The following is a 22,690-nucleotide window of genomic DNA, read 5'->3' on the forward strand; positions in this document are numbered from 1 at the left end:
TAAAAAATAAAAAACTTTACTTACTTTTTAAAATTGTAATGATTTAAAACCATTTATTAATCTACTTTTGTTCTCACATTCAGTAAGGCACTTGGTTTATTCTCTCCATATGAATAATCGTATCATTCCCTTATACAGAAAGTCTTCCTTTTACTTTCCTGTAACTCTCCACTTACATCAGCCATGACAGTACCATAATACCTCCAAGTCTTTTTACTTTCTAGTAGTCTGATCATTTTTGTACGTTTATAAACTTATCAACATTTGCACAAGCGGATTCAAATTTATTTCATGCAAGATACACCTAAATGGAGGTCAAAGCTCTTTGGGGCAGAAACTATTCCTTTTAGTTGCATAATTTCCTTCAAAATCCTCATACCTGCAAAGAATCCTACAGGCTAGGGGCACCTGGGTGGCTCAGGTGGTTAAGCGTCCGACTGATTTCAGCTCAGGTCATGATCTCACAGTTCCTGAGATCGTGCCCCATGCTGATAGTGCAAAGCCTGCCTGCTTCTTAATTTAGTTAGATACCTGAGTCACAATAGTATTCACAGATTTCTAACATCTTTCATATAAATGGTTAAGTATCTTGAAAGCTGAGTCTTCTTTATACACATTTACTCTATTGTCTGTGTTCCAAAAGCGTAATATAAGACAGAACTGTAAAACAGGCAAATCCGAGTATACTTCTAAATTAACTAAAAAAAGGATTCCTTATAAAGTCCCTTTAACACATCTAAATTAATGTATACATGTTAAGCAATATCTGCTATACAAATCATACATATATATAAATAACCTACAAATTATATATATACATATAACTGTTTATATGGTAAAATTTCACTACTTCAAAGTAGTAGCTAAATGCCATTTATAAAAGTTTAACACAACTTATTTACGAATATCTTTGTTGACAATATAGGGCTAGTAGTGTGCCAAAATATAAAGATATAAAAAGATAAAAGAAGATCTGCTTTTTAAAATGTATACAAATTCAGAGGTGCCCGGGTGGCTCAGTCAGTTAAGATTCTGACTCTTGGTTTCAGCTCAGGTCACGATCTCATGCTTCGTGAGTTTGAGCCCGACATCTGGCTCTGCACTGACAGTGTGGAGCCTGCTTGGAATTCTGTCTGCCTCTCTCTGCCCCCACCCCACTGGCACTGTCTCTGTCTCTCTCAAAATAAATAAATAAACTTTATTAAAAATGAAAAAAGATAAACTTTATTAAAAAATAAAAAATAAAATAAAATATATACAAATTCATAATCAAGGGGTGAATTACCTGAATATGCTGAAAAGCATGAACGTTTTCTGCTGTAAGGAAATAATTCCTTTAATCTCATTTTTACATAATGAGTTTAAGAGATTTTACTTACAAAGAAAACATCAATTACTGGCTTACTTCCTAATACATAAAATAATCAGTATATATTCAATAAATGTTCTTTTCTCAAAATACCATGTAATGGCCATCATTATGTACCATGTCAAAAAAGGTTAAATAGTTCCAACATACAATCTTCCTCCCTTCCAACATATACCCCTTTGGAAGAAAAGACTAAACAGAATAATTTATTAGTTCTTATCTGGCATTCCACATATTTTAGAGTAACAGAAGCTCCCCAAAATCAGTAGGCTGAGGGTGCGATCTATTATCAAAACATCTCTATAAAAAATACTAAAGGGGCGCCTGGGTGGCTCAGTCGGTTAAACCTCTGACTTCAGCTCAGGTCATGATGTTGCAGTTTGTGAGTTCGAGTCCCGCATCGGGCTCTGTGCTGACAGTCCAGAGCCTGGAGCCTGCTTCAGATTCTGTGTCTCCCTCTCTCTGCCCCTCCCCCACTCGTGCTCTGTCTCTCTCTCTCAAAAATAAATACTAAAAAAATTTAAAAAAGAAAATACTAGAAAAAAATACTGATACATTGTTAAACTCCTAACTATACTGTTTTCATAATTAGCATGTACCTAAGTATATTTCACAAATACATAATATGGGTGATATAGCTTCTTATTGGAACTTACTGGGCTAAAAGTCTCATTTCAAGTTCTTTTCAAGTAATGAAAAATCTAACTTAAAAAGCATCTTTGCATACATAGCTTGGTAAATAAAAAAGAAAGCTGATTTTAAAGGTTTAAAAAAAATGAATGAAAATATAAAACTCCCAATTCATATAACTAAGAATAACATTCTTCTTGAATTAAACCCCTAGCCAGTTCTCCAATTTTAAGCTGTTCTGGAAACTGAATAATGTGATTAACTCAAGAAAGAGCACATATTTATGACTTTCAGTGATCATACATTGATTTATGAAATAACGTTTTAAAAATTATTTTTAAAAACATGTTTCTGGAAGTCTTACCATGAGCCGTATAATTTGTACAGTTAACTGGTTCTTGTGTAGCATCATTTATTTTTGGATCTTTACAAATATATGTGAGAATAGTTAAGGAAATATGAATGACATTCCAACACAAACCATTATTATCTTCTCTTTAATATCTTGTATTATATACTCATGTTCACATTCACATGTAAAGAAAGGCTGTTACTTGGTCCAGAGCAACAAGCACAACCACAAATATACTTTTAGGGTCACTAAATAAAAACTGAACATTAATTTATTACAGGAAAAGTATATTAACTTAATACATATTAAAAGCTCTAACAAAGGATGCCATCCTTAAACAACATAAGTCAAGGTTTAACCACAAAGCATAAAAGAAAAAGGAAAATCTTTACCAAATTATTCTAAGTGTGCTTTAGGCTAAAAAAAAAAACCAGTTTCCAGATATTTGCCTGAACTAATTTATGGGGTCCCATTGTATTTATTGTCACATCTGTAACTTCATGTAACACATAACCCTGTGAGGTAAATTCTATTATTCCCACCTTACAGAAGCACAAACTGAGGCTCAAAGTTTGAGAGACATATCCAAAGTCATGTAAGGGATAAGGTGTAAAATCGGGTTTCCTGATTCCAAGTCTAGAGCACTTTCCATCAGACTGTAGGGAAGATAGGTCTTCTAGGTGTGTCTACATAGTCCGCCCAACAGGATTTCAAGCTTTTGAAAACAGGTGTAAGTATAATAACTGTCCTTTAACAGATGTCCAAAACACCTGTGCGCGGCTTTTGTTTCCAAAATATTTTGACACTGAGATGGGATAAGGCGTTCACAGGATGTCTCTAGAAACAGAGAACCTACTGACACCTGTTTAAGGTTTTTTAAACACTACTGGAAACCCAACTTCATGAGGAATAACAGACATTTTCCTGTTATCATCACCAAATGCTCAGCCATTTCTCTCTAGGGTTCAAGTCGTACAACTCTTCATACCATCTAATTATTTTCTTACGCAGAACCATTCTGACATCTTTGCCCAAAAAAGACTCAATTACTAGGTCAGTGATTCTCAAACTCCAAGCATAAGGGTATTCAACAAATTAGAGCTATTATGTAAACATCTAATAATGGCTGCCTCTCCCCAACTCACATGAAAATACTATAGAATTTCCGTAATATAAAAATTTTGTCTAGTAGAATATTTCCTATATTTCTGGCCTCTGTTATTAATTTTTCTGTTCTACAATTTGTATAAAATGATCTAATATTGTACAAAAATAGCTATTTTGACTGTAACTCCCATTTCATACTGTTCCTCCCTTTATCAGAGCTACTACAAAGAGAGCCACTTAACCCCCGCAACCTCAGTTTTCTCATCTGTAAATAAATAACACAGATAGTCCCTACTATGTGCCAGGGGTTGTTCTATGTGACTCACTTGCACTAACGTATTACAACAGACTTTTAAATTGGTACCATTGTTATCTACATTTTCACTCAAGAGAAAACAGAGTTCAGATCATTTGCCCACGGTTACAAGGCAGAGCAGGAATTTGCCCCCAATAGTCCAGCATCTCACGGAGTTTTAGAATGAGGTAAGGCAATACACATAGAGTTAATGATAAATGGGCAACATACACTGGCTTATTAACTACTGGCTTATTAACTACTTGTCTTCTCCCTCCTCAAGTCAGCAAACTTCTGGGGTAGAGCCTATCAATCGTTTTATTACTAGTGCCTAAAACAAACTTGGCACATTTCAGGATCTAGGTGTTGGTTGAATAAGCTCGCCGGTAAAAAGAAAACAAAAATAAACTAAAACTAAAACTAGGTGGTTCAGAAAAGGAAGGGCCAAAAATCAGTAAAATCCCAAGAAAATCACACAGGATGACCGCTGTCCTTCCCACCCCCACATCTCTTGTCACCTCCCGGAGCCCGTCGATCATTAGAAGCCACAAGTAACTGATCCCTTCAGCACAACCCTGGCCCGTATGGAGGACCGCAACCCACTCGCAACCCCTAATCTACCTAGCCCCCAAGGCAAGGTTGCAGGGGGTGGGGGGGTCCTCACAGAGGATATTGTCCCAATTTGAGGTCCTCGCACTTAAGCGTCTCCTCCCCGCCAGCGGCGGCGATGGCAGCAGCTCCCCAAGGTCCCGTGGTGACTGACACGAACCACAGGACACCCAGGAGCTGGGCGGCCACCGTCTCCTGCGCAGCCGGCCTGGAGGGCCAGGCCGCCGCCATGCTGGGGACCAGCAAGTCCCCCACCTCTTCCGCTTCCGTCTTTGCTTAGGCGGGGGCGGGAGAAGGGCGGAAGGAGAGAGGCTCTTAAAGGGACCTTGTCTTAGCCGGAGGCAGGTTCTTGTCTGTACAGGGCGGGGGATTTATCTGGAAGAGCTTTGATTTGTCTTTGAGATCCCGGAGAAGAAGGTTCGCTTTGAGAATCCGAGGCCGTGCATCCACTGCTTCCTCCCGAGCTAACCCTGCTTTGACTTTTCCGTCTACAGATGTGCCAGCGGCGCCCAGCGATTTGCTAAGCGCTTTACAGACATTATCTCGGTTGGTTCTGGTAGGATTTGGGTTTACAGATAAGGAGCCAGGCTCCAAGACGCTAAAAAAGCATGTCGACGTTAGTTATTGAATTGGAGTCAAATTGATGTTTGCCCGATTTCAGAAATCTGTTCTCTTACTGTTATGATATAATGACCTGCCTGTTCGCTTAGAGAAGAATTTGTGAAAGGCTCTTACACAGAACTTAAGGACTCCATAACAAAAATAGGCATTACACTTTTATTTTTAGTAGTGGACATTTATGCGAGAGGGCCTATAGGAAAAGGGGTTTAAAGATTTTACGACTACACCAAGTAAAGTTGGAATTTTTTTCCCCTCCAGCTCTACCTTCTAAATTTTTATATATTCTAAAAGTTCTTAGTGGGCCTATCTTTTATACTGGGCAACACGTTTACTTTTTTAGTGAAAGTTTAAGCCGTTTTATCTAACGCAACAATATTTGAATTTGATGCCTCCTCATTCACAGTGGCACTAGTTTTGAAGAATTGAGTTCTGCAGTGATTCTCAAGTTTTAGGGAGCATCAGAGTTACCTGGAAGATTTGTTAAAACACCAAGGATGGACCCATTCTCAAGTTTCTGATTCTGAAATTCTAGGGTAGGCCAGGATAATTTGCATTTCTAACGAATTTCCAACAGATGCTGAGATTGCTAGTCCAGAGACCACACTTTGAGAAGCATGGGATAATATATTATGAGAAGTGTCATTTTGGAATAGGAGGACATGAAATTATTTGCAGTAATATTTTAGTATTGTAACAACATTGAAAATTTTTCTTAAACCAACTTTTCAGCATTACTATGCTATTTTTATTTCCTTAAAGATTTTATTTAAGTCCTCTCTAAACCCAAGGTGGGGCTCGAACCTGAAATCCAGAGATCGAGAGACCATGCTTCACTGACTGACCCGGCCAGGTGCCCCTCAGTTGTTTTTCAATTAAAATATTTATGCTTATTTAAGTGATAAGAAATTTGAAATTTACTAGTTCATTTTTTTTAATGTTTATTTTGGGGAGGGGGGACAACCCAGGGAGGGGCAGAGGATCTGAAATGGGCTCTGCACTGACAGCAGTGAGCCCTTTGTGGGGCTCGAACTCACAAACCTCTGAGATCCTGACACCAAAGTCAGACGCTCAACCGACTGAACCACCCAGGTGCCCCTTTACTAGTTCAATTTTTAAACTTAACTTTTTTTAAGTGGACTTCTTTCTTTTTTCTCTCTTTACTTCCACTATCCTTTCCTTTTTTTGTTTTCTTTCTTTCCCTCTCTTCCCCTCCATAGAGATATTTGTCAAGCATTTACTATGTACCCATCATTAGGCAAGACCTTACAGACTTAAAAAATGAAGAGACAAGAACCCCGTGATTTAAATACTTCATGTTTCCTAGGGGACAAGATAAACAGTTAAAGTACTATTTGATAATTGTTAATAGAAGCACATAGTTACAGGGGCACCTGTGTGGCTCAGTTGGTTGAGTGTCTGACTCTTGATTTCTGCTCAGGTCATGATCTCGGGGTCATGAGGTCAAGTCCCACATTGGGCTCAGCATTAGGCCCAGTGTTGGATTCTGCACTGGGCCTGAAGTCTACTTAAAAAAAAAAAAAAAAAAAATGCAGCCAAGAAAACTTAACCATTAAGTTAAAATAATACCAATAATATATGTAATATATGGCTCAACCCCCATCCTGAGATGAAATTTAGCAAAGGGGTTGAGGTCAAGGATTAGCTACACATATTAATTGCTACACATTTTATCTGGTAATAAAATACCAGAATATCTATTACACATATTTTCTGGTAATAAAAGACAGTGATTTTGCATTTTGATTACCATTTTGATACTCTTTCAAAACATTCTTGTTTGATTTTCAAAATTCAATCTAAAGATAATCAGAAAGTAAAAGGAAGACTTTCTAGTCTGAGTTTATTGAAATTATAACAAAATTAGGTATTTTCCTTATGACTGCAGGAATATTGCTGGTATTTGTATTTGTACCATTTTTCATATAAATTTATGAAATCTATTAACTCTATTTATAGAGTTAAATATTTGAAAATACTTACGCTTTACTGATTAATCCCATCATAAAATCTATTTTTATGGTTCTAATGATTATCTTCATTCTCTTTTGCAATGTATAAACTGAAGACAAGAGTCTCCCATGAAAAATAAAGAAACGATACAAAATTTTTAACTCTTGAAATGATGGTACACTTAAAAATTCACTTTCTGGGGCGCCTGGGTGGCGCAGTCGGTTAAGCGTCCGACTTCAGCCAGGTCACGATCTTGCGGTCCGTGAGTTCGAGCCCCACGTCGGGCTCTGGGCTGATGGCTCAGAGCCTGGAGCCTGCTTCCCATTCTGTGTCTCCCTCTCTTTCTGCCCCTTCCCCGTTCATGCTCTGTCTCTCTCTGTCCCAAAAATAAATAAAAAACGTTGAAAAAAAAAATTCACTTTCTCAGGTTACTACCTGCATTCTCCACCAACAATACAGATAAATAAAAAAATTCACTTTCTCTTCTTACTGCCCCTTAATCTATTTTCTTGTGGCTCAGTAAAATACATTATTTCTTTGCATACATTGTCTCTGATCACATGATTACTACATTTTCTAATTCAGCTAAGTTCTTAAATCTCAATGCCAAATTTCTTTGTCATGTAAGAATTATATAGAATTCTATAGAAAGCAAAAGACATGAATAGCAGTCTAATATGGAAATTGCTGTATAGAAGCATTAGGAAAGGAGATTGCCAGTGAAGCCTGAAGCAAAGTTACCTTGGGATTTAAGGGCTCTGTACATTGGATCTTTCCACCCCTAAGATTCTATCATAGACCTAATTACATTAACAGATAGTTTCACCCTTAGCAAAACTTTCTGAGGAAATCAACCTGGGGGCACCTGGCTGGCTCACTGAGTAGAGCATGTGACCCTTGATCCCAGGGTTGTGAGCTGGAGCCCCACATTGGGTGTAGAGATTACTTAAAAAAAAAATAAAATCGGGGCGCCTGGGTGGCGCAGTCGGTTAAGCATCCGACTTCAGCCAGGTCACGATCTCGCGGTCCGTGAGTTCGAGCTCCACATCGGGCTCTGGGCTGATGGCTCAGAGCCTGGAGCCTGTTTCCGATTCTGTGTCTCCCTCTCTCTCTGCCCCTCCCCTGTTCATGCTCTGTCTCTGTCTGTCCCAGGAATAAATAAACGTTGAAAAAAAAATTTTTTTTTTAAAAAAATAAATAAAAAAAAATAAAAATAAAATCTTGGGGGGGAGGGTAGGGAAGGAAACCAAACTGACTCCTGTTTCTGTGGTTAGGACAGAAACACTAAGAGATAAAAGATTGTTACCCCCCCAAAAATTTTCTTTTTCATTTCACTGTGATGAGCAATTTTTTCTCCTGGTGATAAATTCATAGTATCAAGGCTCTGGTAGTGGGGTTTTTTTTTTGTTTGTTTGTTTCATTTTGTTTTGTTTTGTTTTGTAGTTTTATTTATTTTTAGTAATCTCTACACCCAACATGGGGCTCGAAATCATGACCCCCAGATCAAGAGCAGCATGCCCCTCCCACTGAGTTAGCCAGGTGCCTCTAGGAGATATTTATTATGGTCAGCTGCATATTTGGAATTCTACCATGTCCATGCTGCTGTCTCTCAAGTATTTCCGATTGTGTCCTCTCTTTGTGCACCAATCTAGCTGCCTACTATCCAATTAACTTTGACTCATCACTTCGTAAGGCCTACTCTGTGCCAAGTATATTTCATCTTGAATGTCAAATGTAGGCTCTAAAACTGACTCTATCAGAGTCTCCTCCTCAAAAACCAGACCAGAATAAGTTGGCTTTTCTGTTTCACCACCCATATCCCTTCTATCAGGTTCAAAATTTAGAATCCTCTTTACATTTTATTTTTCTCCTTATTCTTCAGTAACTCCTTTATCTAATCAGTAAGTGACTGATATTTTTAAATGTTCATTTTTTTCAATCCTATATTCTTAACCCTATTTTGGGTTATTTATCCTTTCCCATTTACCTTGCTATCATGATTTCTCCCTTTCTCTCTCTCTTTTTAAATATTTTATTTATTTTTGAGAGAGAGGGAGAGTGCACAAGTCGGGGAGGGACAGAGAGAGAGAGACAGGGAGACACGTATCTGAAGCAGGCTCCACACTCTGAGCTGTCAGCACAGAGCCTGACAGTGGGCTCAAACCCACAAGCTTCAAGATCATGACTGGAGCTGAAGTTGGATGCTTAATCAACTGAGCCACCCAGGGGCCCCCTCTCCTTTTTTTTTTTTTTTTTTTGTTTAGTGTTTATTTTATTTTTGAGAGAGAGCATGACTGAGGGAAGGGTGGAGAAAGAGGGGGACAGAGGACCTGAGGGGGGCTCCTTGCTGACAGCAGCAAGTCTGAAGTGGGCTCCAACTCAAGAATAGTGGTTGAGATCAGACCTGAGGCGAAGTCTGATACTCAACAGACTGAGCCACCCAGGCACCCCCTTCCTCTTTCTGATCCTAGGCCGTCTCTCCAAGTTTGTCCATTCATTTTTTATATTGCTTCTGATTAATCTTTCATCAAAAAAAGAAAAACCTATATCATATTCAAAATCTTATTCAAAATCCTATGTAAGTTCCTTGGCATTGTTGACCTCAAAAATAAAATGGCCAGTTATTTTGCTAGAAAATGTTTTTGTTTTGTTTCATTTTCCAGAAATAGCAGAGGAATTGCAATTTGAGACCTGCAAGCTATGGCAAACCATAGTCAAATCAAGAGAACAAAAGAGATGAATGGTACTCTACAGAAAAATGAGAAAGTTGGGAGGGGTTGCTTTGAACAAAGGTCCATTGGAGGAAAATGGAGTTCAGGGTGGTGATGGTTTCTCATTAATTGACTTGTGGCAGTTACTCATTGGCTGGGCTGTTGCTGGGCGAGGAGAAAATCTTCCTCTTGCTGAGATAGTAAAGTAGGCTTCTTTGGAGGGTCTGGAATTGACCTTAAGTTGATAGGGCATGAGCGCTTCTTCTTCAGGTCTCTCAGCTCTATTTTAAATATTTCCTTTATTCAGTTACACAGTATTTAGCCAAAGGAGTTGAAAACTTATGTGCACCCAAAACCCTGCACATAGATGTTTATGGCAGCTTTATTCATACTTGCCAAAATATGGAAGCAGTAAAGATGTCCTTTAGTGGGTGTGCACTCTTCAGCAGCACAAATTCTAAAATCAGAACAATAAAGAGAAAATTAGCATGGCCCTTGCGCAAAGATGCTCTTTAGTAGGTGAATATATAAACTGGTACATCCAGACAATGGAATATTATTTATTGCTTTAAAAAGAAAGAGCTGTAGGGGCGCCTGGGTGGCGCAGTCGGTTAAGCGTCCGACTTCAGCCAGGTCACGATCTCGCGGTCCGTGAGTTCGAGCCCCGCGTCGGGCTCTGGGCTGATGGCTCAGAGCCTGGAGCCTGTTTCCGATTCTGTGTCTCCCTCTCTCTCTGCCCCTCCCCCGTTCATGCTCTGTCTTTCTCTGTCCCAAAAATAAATAAACGTTGAAAAAAAAAATTAAAAAAAAAAAATAAATAAATAAAAAGAGCTGTAAAGCCATAGAAAACATGGAAGAATCTCAAATGCTTATTTCTAAGTAAAAGAAGCCAGTGTAAAAAGGCTATATACTATTTGATTCCAACTATCGGACATTTTGGAAAAGGTGAAACTACAGAGAGAATAAAAAGATCAGAGGCAGTCAGGAGTTGGAGGTAGCATGAGGAATGAATAGGCAGAGTACAAGAGGAATTTTAAGGCAGTGAAAATACTCTGCATGATACTATAACTGTCATGATGCATTTATTTAATACATTTATATATAAGTATATATGCTTATATTTATATAAATACTTATATTAATACATGTCACAATGCATTTATTTAAACCCATAGAGGATACAACATCAAGAGTGAACCTTAATGTAAACAATGGACTTTGGGTGATTTTGATGGGTCAATGGAGGTTCATTAATTGTAGCAGGTATACCATTCTGGTGGGGGATGTTGATACAGGAGAAGGCTATGCATGTGTGGGAGAGACATTTGGGAAATCTGTCTTCCTTTCAATTTTGCTGTGACCCTAAAAGTTCTTTTAAAAAAAGTCTTTAAAAGAATAGACATCAGTCATTAAATGTTAAAATAGATAAATACTATTCAAAACTTTTTCAGTGGTTCTTTAATTTCTTAGAGATGAAGGATAAAGGATAAAATTCCCTAATGAGAATTAGAAGGGTTAAGTCACTTGCTAAAGTCACATATTTTCAGAAATGGTGGAGTCAGATTTCAAGCTCAGATCTTCTGATTGCACAGAGGTGTTCTTAAAAATTTTGTCTGTCTTGGGGCGCCTGGGTGGCGCAGTCGGTTAAGCGTCCGACTTCAGCCAGGTCACGATCTTGCGGTCCGTGAGTTCGAGCCCCGCGTCGGGCTCTGGGCTGATGGCTCGGAGCCTGGAGCCTGTTTCCGATTCTGTGTCTCCCTCTCTCTCTGCCCCTCCCCCGTTCATGCTCTGTTTCTCACTGTCCCACAAATAAATAAACGTTGAAAAAAAATAAAAAAAAAATTTTGTCTGTCTTTGTTATTCTATGAATAAGACACTGGAGGGTTCTAGGAGGTTAAAACAAACACAAACCAAATCAGTGCCAGAAAATGTTCACCATAGAGTAAGCTCCTTAAAACTTGCTGAATAAATTTTCATTGACTAAAATGCAAAAAAGGGGCGCCTGGGTGGCGCAGTCGGTTAAGCGTCCGACTTCAGCCAGGTCACGATCTCGCGGTCCGTGAGTTCGAGCCCCGCGTCGGGCTCTGGGCTGATGGCTCAGAGCCTGGAGCCTGTTTCCGATTCTGTGTCTTCCTCTCTCTCTGCCCCTCCCCCGTTCATGCTCTGTCTCTCTCTGTCCCAAAAATAAAATAAACGTTGAAAAAAAAAATAAAATGCAAAAAAAAATTTTTTTTTAATTCCAGGAAAGAGTCAAAGGAAAACTCACATTAAATTAACATAAAAATGTGGAGAAAATTAGATTAAATGTGGTTAGAGGGATGTTTGCTGGAGTAGTCATGGAGGCAGCTTCTCTTTAGAGCAGAGACTTGAGTCTAGCCCTGGGGGAATGGTGGGGCTTGCAGGACATTCCACCCTTGGGAAAGAGTAGGAATAAGCAACAGAAAAGCCCTGGTGTGGTGATTCTAAGGCCATAACTAGACTTATTTGGCCAGAGTAGGATCTTGGAGATGTTAAGTGGGAGAATAGGTTGAAGAGTCAGCAAGAGGGGGGAGAATTTAGAAGATCTTGCATATTAAGAAGCTTGAACTTTGTTTCATGATCAATTCAAAGACATGTTATTTTGGGGGAAAGGGGAAATACATTCAAAACCACCATCACATGTTAGAGTAAGAACAGACGCAATGCTTGCAAAGTGATGCTTCAAGATTAATTGGTCCCCACCTGTATGCTGTACCAGTGCCTTGGGAAACATTACCTTCTCCATTTTACCTTAATCCCAAACACCTGTAAAAAATCTGTTTAGGTCCTAACAGATGATTTCAACAAGCATAATCTCTTTATCTTCCAGAAGTTCTAGGTTCATTCTATTTGGTAATCTAAGTTACTGTATAAATTTATTTCCCTTAATAGTTAGTTCCTAAGAGGCAGGGCCATGCTGCAATTGTGTATCTCTTTTTAAGAGGCCTAGGAAGCAATATATCCTTGAAAACAAGCAAACTAACAACACTATAAATTATATAACAACAAATGTTCTTATGTTGCAGGTGTTTTGTATATATACCTCATCTTCCTTGAGGACAGGTATCTTTTTTTTTTTTTTAACATTTTGTAAGCACTGTGCCTAACAAACACCGCATTTATTCAATGAATACAGACCTGAAGACTGATTTTTATGGTTAATGCATGGACCTTAGTATACAAAGTAAAAGGCTTACCATAAAAATTCTTAGTTACATTAAAGAGAGTGGAATAAAGACAGGGGAATTGTAGGTTTTACACAGATCTTTCTCAAAGTCAAGTTACGGTAACAAGAATAAGAACGTTAAGATGTCTAGTGAAGTCAACACGACCTAGAGTCAGACGATCCCATGTGGTCCCAAACTTTGGGCAAATCACGTAACCTATCAGGAGCACAGTTTTTCCATCAATTTCTTCACGAAGGAAAATGAGATCTGTATAAGCTAGTGCCCGGCATATTGCAGGAATACTCCATATTCCTTTATTTCCCAACTAAATTTCCCCAGGTATACTTCTTAGAATTTAATGTTGGGTCAGACGATAAAGAAAACACAAGGAAGATATGACGAAACAGAAAGGAGAGGGACCATGGAGGACTCAGCTGGTCTGGCCAAGTTCTTTCATCATATCCTTCCATTTGCTCGACCTTGGGTCACGCTCTCCTCTTAGCCCTTCAACAACACCTGTCCGGCCGGATCTCCCCACCCCATTAGCGCCGGCCGCCCCCACCACTTGGCATTTCACCTGCCCATGCGGCCCCCCAGACCCCCCTTTTCCAGCATTTTTAACCCTCCCTAGCGCAGACGAACTCCACCTGCAGAAAACAGAGAAGCCCACCGCCCCCGCGCTCCCCTCCCGGGACTCGGCCTCCCAGTGCCCAGGCTCCCCCGCCCGCGCCACCCCGGCGCCCCGCCCCGGGCGGGGAGGGTCGGTGCGAGGGAAGGGCCTGCCAGGTGAGGCGCGGTCACCCAGGGCCTCTCACTTCCGCCCAGGTGAGGGAGGGCTGACGCCGAACCGGCCCGCTCGCTCCCGCCCGCGCCGCTGCGGGACCAGGTAAAGCAGGGGTCCGGGCTGTGCGGGCGCGTGCGTTGCGGGGTGGTGGTCCCCGCGTCCAGAGGCCGGCGCGGGGCCGCTCGTCTTGCCGTGTGGAGCCCGCCTTCCCTGCAGCCGGCGCGCCCTCCGCCCGCCCTCCGGGAGGAGGTGCGCCCTGGAGACCCAGGGCGCCGCTGAGCGCTGCGCCAGGCCCGCGGAGGGTGCGGGGCGCCGTCCTCCCGCCCGGGGCCCTGGTGACCCCAACGTGGGCGTCCCCGCGGCTGGGTGCACAGCTCTCTGGGGGCACCCGGCCGCCGGCCGCGGTGCCGCCCCGCCTCAGCAGGCCCTGCCGGCCCTCAAATCTCGGCCCACTTCTGTTCCGGGATTGGCAGGGATCACAGTTTGCACCCAGATCGGTGCCTGCGCTTGGCCCCACAGCTGGGCGGAGTCTTTCTCCACTGGTGACGGCGAGAGGAGTGAACAGGTGGTGGCCTGCCACGGGGGTCCGGAGAAGAAGGGGGTTCCCAGATCTCGTCTGAGTGGACGACTTGGCCCTGGCCTCCTCTGGGTGCTCGATGGTCACGTAGCCGCGCTCCCAGGACGGCGGTCAGGCTCGGGCTCTGCTAACCTCCCTTTTCAGATGGGGGAGGATCAGATGGAAAGTACCGTGGCCTCCAGCCTTTGGGGGAATTTCTGGATTCCTGCTTTAAGTCAAGCTCAGGAAAACATTTTCAAATCCTACCCCTTCCCCCACCCCAGGCGCCCCAGCCCGGCTAGCACACCTAGCAGGAGTGCCAAATTAATCTCCCCCAGGAGCTTTCCCTTGGCACTTTGTCTATCTCCAGATGGTTCTTCTCACTTTGGATTCAAATTAGTTGTTTACTGGTTTGTCTCTGCGATTGAAAGAGTTCGACTTTCAGGGCCCTATGTCTCTAGCTAGCTTCTCAGCTGTATTTAGACTCTGGCCGTTGATAGCTATGCAACAAGCATGTGTTTCTTAAATTAATGAAGAAGCCTTCTGGAGACCTAGAAGAAGAAATCTCCGTTATGCCGAGAATGGTAACACCACATTCTAGGCTGTCTAAGCTCCTATTGGCTGCCAACTCATTTGTACACATTGTTTAAATTTTTGTTTTTTATTTTTTAATGTTACTTGTTTTTGAGAGAGAATCTGAAGCAGGCGCCCAGCTGTCAACACAGACCCAGACCCAAGGCTCGAACTCACAAACGGCAAGATGGTGACCTGAACCAACTGAGCCACCCAGGCGCCCCTGTACACATCTTTTTTAGAAAAAAGCTAGTGGTTGTAAAAACTCAAATTGCTTCATTTTGCAGTATTGGAACCGGGGGATTGTGACTTTTAACTAAAATGAACTTGATGTTTCCCGGCCCCTGTGGCCTATATAAAGATTATTAAAAATTTAAAATAATTACAAAGTTAATAAATACCAGAGCTGGAAGGTACTTTCTGAGATAGAATTTGCAAACCATTCTGAAGAGATTTGCTCTTGCTAATTGAGATCCTGTTAACAGTCACATAAGATGACCTTAGCATTAGAATAATAGTTGTGTTTAAAAATTGAAAAGAAATTGTACTAAGCTCTTATCTGTGTTTAATACCCTAAATACGTTTATTATTTTCTAAGTGAACTCTACCCCCAAGATGGGGCCAAAACTGGAGAGTTCAAGAGTTTCATGCTCTATCTGATGAGCCAAACAGGCAACCCTAAAGGCCTAAGTTTAAGTCATGTATGAATATTAAACTATAAACATCCTATATGCATCATAGAAAATTGAAGAGGATTTTTATAAAAGGAAGTAAAAGCATACACAAACCCACCTACCACTGGAAGTAACCACTAATAAAATTATGGTATATTGTCTTTCAGTTAGTATTCTTAAAAAGGGAAACCTGGGCGCCTGGGTGGCGTAGTCGGTTAAGCGTCCGACTTCAGCCAGGTCACGATCTCGCGGTCCGTGAGTTCGAGCCCCGCGTCGGGCTCTGGGCTGATGGCTCGGAGCCTGGAGCCTGTTTCCGAATCTGTGTCTCCCTCTCTCTCTGCCCCTCCCCTGTTCATGCTCTGTCTCTCTCTCTCCCAAAAATAAATAAAAAACGTTGAAAAAAAATATTAAAAAAAAATAAAAAAAAAAAGGGAAACCTGTGTATTTTCCCATAGTGACTTCATTTTTGGAACCTTGTGATTCTGAGATGGGTTCAGCATTCAGTAATCCTTGTAATTGCATTTTTACTTAAAAGCTTTTGGGGCGCATGGGTGGCTCAGTCGGTTAAGCACCCAACTTTGGCTCAGGTCATGATCTCAGTGGCTTCCAGCCCCATGTTGCATTCTGTGCTGACAGCTCAGAGCCTGCAGCCTACTTTGGATTCTGTGTCTCCCTCTCTCTGCCCCTCCCCTGCTCACACTCTCTGTCTCTCTCTCAAAAAAGAAAACAAACAAACAAACAAACAAACATTAAAAACGAAACAGAGGGGCGCCTGGGTGGCTCAGTCGGTTGGGCGGCCGACTTCGGCTCAGGTCACGATCTCGCGGTCCGTGAGTTCGAGCCCCGCGTCGGGCTCTGGGCTGATGGCTCAGAGCCTGGAGCCTGCTTCCGATTCTGTGTCTCCCTCTCTCTCTGCCCCTCCCCCGTTCATGCTCTGTCTCTCTCTGTCTCAAAAATGAATAAAACGTTAAAAAAAAAATTAAAAAAAAAACAAAAACAAACAGAACACCTTTGTTACTGGAGGTGCCTGGGTTGATCAGTCTGTTAAGGGACGACTCTTCATTTCAGCTCAGGTCTTACCTCCCCCTCTCTTTGCCCCTCCCCTCCTCACATGCTCTCTTGCTCTCAAAAACAAACATTAAAAAAACCTAAAAAACATTTAATACTAGTCCTTAAACTAAACAACCAAGTATTCTGAGTTTACTTGCTTTCTTAAAGGGTAACAAAAATACATTAGGTTGGTGAAATCAAAATTGGGTTTAATTTGTAAAGATTTTGTTCATCTTGGTAGTATATTTTTGAGAGAATCATTCCGCCTTTATATTGTTTGACCATTGCTATGTTTTTCTCATACTCCAATGTTTTTGTGTAGATTTGGATGCCTTTTTTAAGCCCTCATTTTAGGTTCTGGTGCAAATAGAAATTTAGAGCCTGTCAATACACTTTAGTCACTGGGATGGATCTATGGTGAACATGAAGGGCTCACTTCTGTTTTGCTGTGCACAACGGTGTGGACTGGATTTTGGAGACATGGTATTGAGTCCATTTACCATATAACTTGGCAAGTCACATAACCCTGGTCCTCTGTTTTCTCATCTGTAAATGATCTACCTCACTGAGCTCGGGGGAGGTTGAAATTAAATCCTTTTAAGAATGTGTCTTGTAAACCGTGAGCCATTATTTCCCCCCTTTGTGCTCCTCCACTGTGATGTTTAATTCTGATAAAATTAGGGAGTTGTGCTATTTTTATTGGGAAGAACTGAAGGTTGTGAGTTACTTTGATAAAAGGCATAGAGACCATATTAGCTGTTAAATAAACATCTTTGCTAAAAACACTGTACAGGGATCTTTCTGAAAAGCCATAGGTTAAAACTGCTGTCAACATAGTTAGCTACTTGTACATGTGACTATTGGGCACTTCAAATAGGGCCATTTGGGATGGTGATGTAAATGTAAAAATGCACGTCAAATTTTGAAGGTTTGGTGTAAAAAAAGAACTTGTTATATTTATATATTGAAATGTTTGTATATTTTGGGTGAAGCAAAATATATTATTAAAATTAATTTTCCCTGGGGCGCCTGGGTGGCTCAGTCAGTTGAGTGCCAGACTTTGGCTCAGGTCATGATCTCGTGGTTCATGAGTTCGAGCCCCACATGGGACACACTGCTGTCAGTGCAGAGCCAGCTTCAGATTCTCTGTCCCCCCTCTCTGCCCCTGCCTCACTCGTGCTCTGTCTCTCAAAAATAAACATTAAAAAAAAATTAAAATTAACTTATCCTGTTGCTTTTAACATTTTTCATGCAGCTACTAGAAAAATTTAAATATTAAAAAAGAAAGATTACTTATGTGTCTCACATTGTTTTTCTATTGAACAGCACTGGGTTAGGATTCAGTATGAATATGTTTATCCTTAAGAGGGTTTAGTTGACTGAAGCACTTACATTCCTACCTATAAACAGGTTTTTTTTAATTCCCAAGTTATAGGCCTTCCCACTCCCCCTCCTTGTATATATTGCATTAGTGAACATTTTTATAGTTTAGTCTTCTGAGAAATAGCCATTAATGAGTACATAGCAAAATCTCAGCTACAATAGTTTTTCTGAAGCCCTTAAAATATCTTAAATAATTTTGGTTGAAAAGAGATGTTAATAACAATAGTAGCTCTTATTCATTGAATGTACACCGTGTGCCAGGCTGAATGTTTTACAATACCTTATTTAGTCCTTCCAACTGTACATATGTAGTAGTTTTCGTTAACTATTTTACAAATGAGGAATCTGAAGTATAGGGAAATTTAAACAACTGGCATAAGAACCCAGAGCTGGTCCCAGCAGTAGAAACCAGGTCTCCATGATTTCAAAGTTCATAGGCTATAGAATCTTATTTTATGCATTGGTTATTGAATCAGTACTGGAAAGGAGTATATTATTGAGGTAGGTATTTAGCTTCATCCTGTTTTTGTGTTTGTCACCAGTAGGAAACCATCCAAATACCAATCCACAGGAGATTGGGTGAAGAAATCATGGATTCCTAGAGTGGAATACTATATAGTAGTTATAGTAAATGAAAAGAAGCTATGTGTATCATCATGACTAATTTTATTTTATTTTTAGAAGGCAAAGCTTGTGGTCAGAAAGGAGACATTTTTATATCTTTAAATTTTATTTATTTTTATTTTAGAGAGTGTGCACGAGTGAGGGAGAGGGGGAGAGAGAGAGAGAGAAATAGAATCTCAAGAAGGCTCCCCATTCAGTGCGGAACCTGATGTGGAATCAAGCCCCATGACCCTGGGATCATGACCTGAGCCGAAATCAAGAGTGGGCTGCTCAGCTGACTTGAGCCACCCAAGTGCTCCATGACTAAATCTTAACATTGTAAAGTTAAGGTAAAACAAATTGCTGCAGGATAAATGTACAGTACGTTCACCGTTTATATAGTTTAAAAACCATCGAACAATAATGTTGTAAACAAACATGTTTACATGTAGTGTGTGTTTAAGAATTTCAGATTTGGGGTGCCTATGGTCCAGGTCATGAACTCATGGTGAGTTCGAGACCCGCGTCAGGCTCTGTGCTGACAGGTCAGAGCCTGGAGCCTACTTTGGATTCTGTGTCTCCCACTGTCTCTGCCCCTCCCCCACTGCGCTCTGTCTCTTATCTCTCTCTCTCTCTCAAAATAAGCATAAAAGAAAAATCTTTAAAGAATTTCAGACTTGAGGGGTGCCTGAGTGGCTCAGTCGGTTAAGTGTCCGACTTCAACTCAGGTCATGATCTCATGGTTCACGGGTTTGAGCCCTGCATCGGGCTCTGTACTGACAGTTCAGAGCCTGGAGCCTGCTTCAGATTCTGTGCTTCCCTGTCTCTCTGGTCCTCCCCGACTCATGCTGTTTCTGTCTCTCTCTCTCTCTCTCAAAAATAAATAAACATTAAAAAAATTTTTTTTTTAAAAAAAGGAAGAATTTCAGGTTTAAGGGGCTCCTGGGTGACTCAGTCGGTTAAGCTTTCTACTTCAGCCCAGGTCATAATCTCACAGTTGTTGAGTTCAAACCTCCGCATTGGTCTCTGCTGACAGCTCAGAGCCTGGAGCCTGCTTAGGATTCTGTGTCTCCCTCTCTCTCTGCCCCTCCCCTGCTCTCATTCTGTCTCTCTCTCTCTCAAAAATAAACATTAAAAAAAAAAAGAATTTCAGATTTTAATTATGTTATGTTGATGACATGCATTTGTGAAGCTGCCTTCAGGTTAAAAGAAATTAGTGGGAGCATTTGGATGGCTCAGCCAGTTAAGCCACCAACTCTTGGTTTCTGCTCAGGTCATGATGTTTCACAGTTTGTGAGACTGAGCCCCACGTTGGGCTCTGCACTGACCGCAGGGAGCCTGCTTGGGATTCATTCTCTCTCTCTCTCTCTCTCTCTGCCTCTTCCCCGCATGTGCAAGCTTTCTCTCAAAATAAATAAACTTTAGGGGCGCCTGGGTGGCTCAGTCGGTTGAGTGTCCGACTTCAGCTCAGGTCACGATCTCACAGTTTGTGAGTTCGAGCCCCGCGTCAGGCTCTGGGCTGATGGCTCAGAGCCTGGAGCCTGCTTCCATTCTGTGTCTCCCCCTCTCTCTGCTCCTCCCCCGTTCATGCTCTGTCTCTCTCTGTCTCAAAAATAAATAAAACGTTAAAAAAAATTTTTTTTTTAAATAAATAAACTTTAAAAACAAAACAAAAATTAGTAAAATTTCCATGAGATGAGCATTCTCTTATGTTGGCCTTACTCGAAAAACAAAACCAGAGTCCCGTACTTTTGGTGTTTTGCACATCTTGCCTAGCTGGTAGGTAGCTTTCGGGTGCAGAACGTTTTTCATTTAGCTTTGGCCACTAATTGATGGGCATGACTTTGACAATAGGGGCAGGATGGGGCTTCTGCCTTGAGTAGGGTAGTCGGTGCCCTAGGAGTTACTCTCTGGAGATTTTAATGAAGCTCCCAGGCAGAGCATGGTAGGAGAGGAAGGTGAGTTGAGGGGTACGTTGACAGACATTTTCTCTCTGTTGTGAAATATCTGACTCCTGTTTTTAAAATCATTAACAGTTGACCTTCCCTCCTCCCAAGGTGAAATTTCCCCTTTGTTGTTTTGAAAGGTTTCTGCATCTGCAATATGGGGTGATAATACTACGTTGTTAATTAAGATAAATGAGATGTTTTACAGAATGAAAGACCTTGGATTTGGTGCATAGTAAACACCAAAAGTTGAGTTACCTGATTTAGTGACTGATAAAATGGATTGGAAAAAAGGTCAGGAGGAAAAGGGAGGGTGAACATTGGTGGGAAGGATGTCCAAAGCCTAGTTTTGTCTATTTCACAATTTGCTGCGACTGTTTTGAGTATCCCAAGCATGTCAAAAATGCCATGACCATATTTCTGGAGAGAAAGGCATACAGCCTACAGTGTGGGGAGAATTGAACAGATTATTTGAGGTGGAAACTAATCATTTATGAATGCCTGGGTCTTTTCAGTGAGGGACTGGCTATACAGAGATCCATAAGGGTGAACATTGCCCTGATTTGGTTTTTCTTGTTTTTGTCAATTATTAGAGAAAACTGCCACCATCAGAAATACAAAAGCATACTATAAAACAGTTTAACTTCACTCTCACACGGTAGCCAATCACAGAGAGTATTGATATGCATTGATTAACTTCGAATAGTTCAATAAGAAAATTAGTATATTGCCAACTGAATTATTCTGGAGAACTGACTCAATTTTCAGTTCTGATTCTGAGTTTAACATGGTATCATTTATCTTCAACTTCTATATATTCTGAATAGCATTAAATGGACTTAATTAAAAAATTTTAATATTTATTTTTGAGAAACAGAGCATGAGGGGGGAGGGGCAGAGAGGGGGAGACACAGAATCTAAAGCACAGAGCTAGACGAAGGACTCAAACCCATGAACCCCGAGATCATGACCTGAGCTGAAGTCAGACGCTTAGCCAACTGAGCTACCCAGGTGCCCCTAAGTGGACTTAATTAAGGATTGGCTATGGCTTAAGCATATGACCCCCAAATATCAAGATCTTTCTGGAATTTGTATATGTTTTCAGAATTCCAAGAATATAGTGTTTTGACAGCAGCCAAAAATACATTATCATTTACATTTAAAGGGTTTACAAAAGGCCTTGTCATTTGATAGGGGCACAAGACTATGACAACTGTCTTGAATCTGCATTAGCATGGTAGCAGATGTGTTTGTCTAGGAGAGTTTGTTTTCCATTCAATTGATACCTTACAAATACTGAGCTTTGAGAACAAAAGGCATGATAATTAGATAACCACCTGGGCTTTGTACTCCTAAGGAAGCAATAGAAACTTAGTTGGTCTTGACCTTCTGATTTTGAGCAACTTCTGAAATCATGACTTCGTTTTTACAGTTAATAGCTTTTAGGTTGTTCAAACTCCCTGGTTGGCTCTGGGGAATTCCCAGTGAGGCCTTTCATTGTGATCTCCCAATTCACATCTGCAGTTAGATGCTGAATACCTGTACTTTGCCAAGCTGACTGCCAGTGATCTTTTTTCCCTCCAAATTTGTCCCGGTGTGTTCTATTCCATGTGCTATTGGGAATCTGAAAAGTGTGTTTACCAGGGTCCTTAGTTTGGTTAAATTCTTGAACTGAGGAGATTAATAAATCAATTCAATAAGTTTCCTCCACCTGGAAATTTAAGTCAAATTACATTTCTATCTCTGCATCAGCTTTTTTTTTTCCACATACTCCATTAATTGTTAATGGCTAAAGGCATGGGTATAAAAAAAAAAGCCACAATATTATAATAATTTCCTTCAGTCAAATCCTACAGTGAGCCAGACATGAAAAATTCATGGCTCAAACTCACTTGATCAATGATGGAGTGGAAGCTGAGCATAATAACTACTTCTCTGGAGGCTGTACGACTATGAGGACAGCGGCACACTGTGGCATTTTAATGTCTAGGCTATGACTGATTTTAGGTGGTCTATCTCTGACAAGCTAGACTCCACTTCACCATGTTTAAACAAACTTGAGATTCCTTGCTGTAAGCCTTATTTCTTAGCCTAGTCGAATAGATCAAAGTTGTTTGGTTGAAGATTTCTTAGGACCATGAAATGAGAGGCCATTTAGCCTACGTGCTGATTACTGGATGTTCAGCTCTAGAGTTATGGCATTTCTTCCTTCTGTCGTCATATGCTCTTAAGGCTTTAGTGGCCTTCCCTAGATATTCCCTAACACAATGG

The 22,690-nt window shown here is 40.9% G+C and overlaps 2 protein-coding genes and 1 non-coding gene across 12 annotated transcripts in view; 2 read left to right on the plus strand and 1 right to left on the minus strand.

Annotated features, from left to right (window-relative positions):
- TM2D1 (TM2 domain containing 1) overlaps nt 1–4,633 on the minus strand; it is a 92,440-nt gene extending 87,807 nt beyond the window's left edge. For 4 of the 5 annotated variants that reach the window (XR_015254749.1, XM_086717150.1, XM_086717151.1 and 1 more), the window contains exons 1-2: nt 4,423–4,633; nt 2,364–2,433 (exon numbers count right to left, since the gene is read on the minus strand). Coding sequence is in view for 4 of the 5 variants with exons in the window: in XM_086717150.1 (XP_086573276.1) it covers nt 2,364–2,433; nt 4,423–4,593 (241 nt within the window). In the remaining variant the exon portion in view is untranslated. The remainder of the gene's footprint in view (nt 1–2,363; nt 2,434–4,422) is intronic. The other variant, XM_086717148.1, reaches the window with a different exon arrangement.
- A 5,465-nt stretch (nt 4,634–10,098) lies between these two features.
- Nucleotides 10,099–10,204, plus strand: LOC112849104 (U6 spliceosomal RNA). Its single transcript, XR_003222543.2, has one exon. It is a non-coding gene; the product is annotated as a U6 spliceosomal RNA (small nuclear RNA).
- A 3,397-nt stretch (nt 10,205–13,601) lies between these two features.
- PATJ (PATJ crumbs cell polarity complex component) overlaps nt 13,602–22,690 on the plus strand; it is a 367,672-nt gene continuing 358,583 nt past the window's right edge. For 3 of the 6 annotated variants that reach the window (XM_086717152.1, XM_086717155.1, XM_086717154.1), the window contains exon 1: nt 13,606–13,736. The gene's annotated coding sequence lies outside the window, so the exon portion shown is untranslated. Of the gene's footprint in view, nt 13,737–22,690 lie in introns of all 6 variants that reach the window. The other 3 variants (XM_086717156.1, XM_086717157.1, XM_086717153.1) reach the window with 3 other exon arrangements.

Source organism: Puma concolor, chromosome C1 (assembly GCF_028749965.1).
Source record: "Puma concolor isolate L17-30 chromosome C1, mPumCon1.1.hap2, whole genome shotgun sequence".
Classification (NCBI taxonomy): domain Eukaryota; kingdom Metazoa; phylum Chordata; class Mammalia; order Carnivora; family Felidae; genus Puma; species Puma concolor.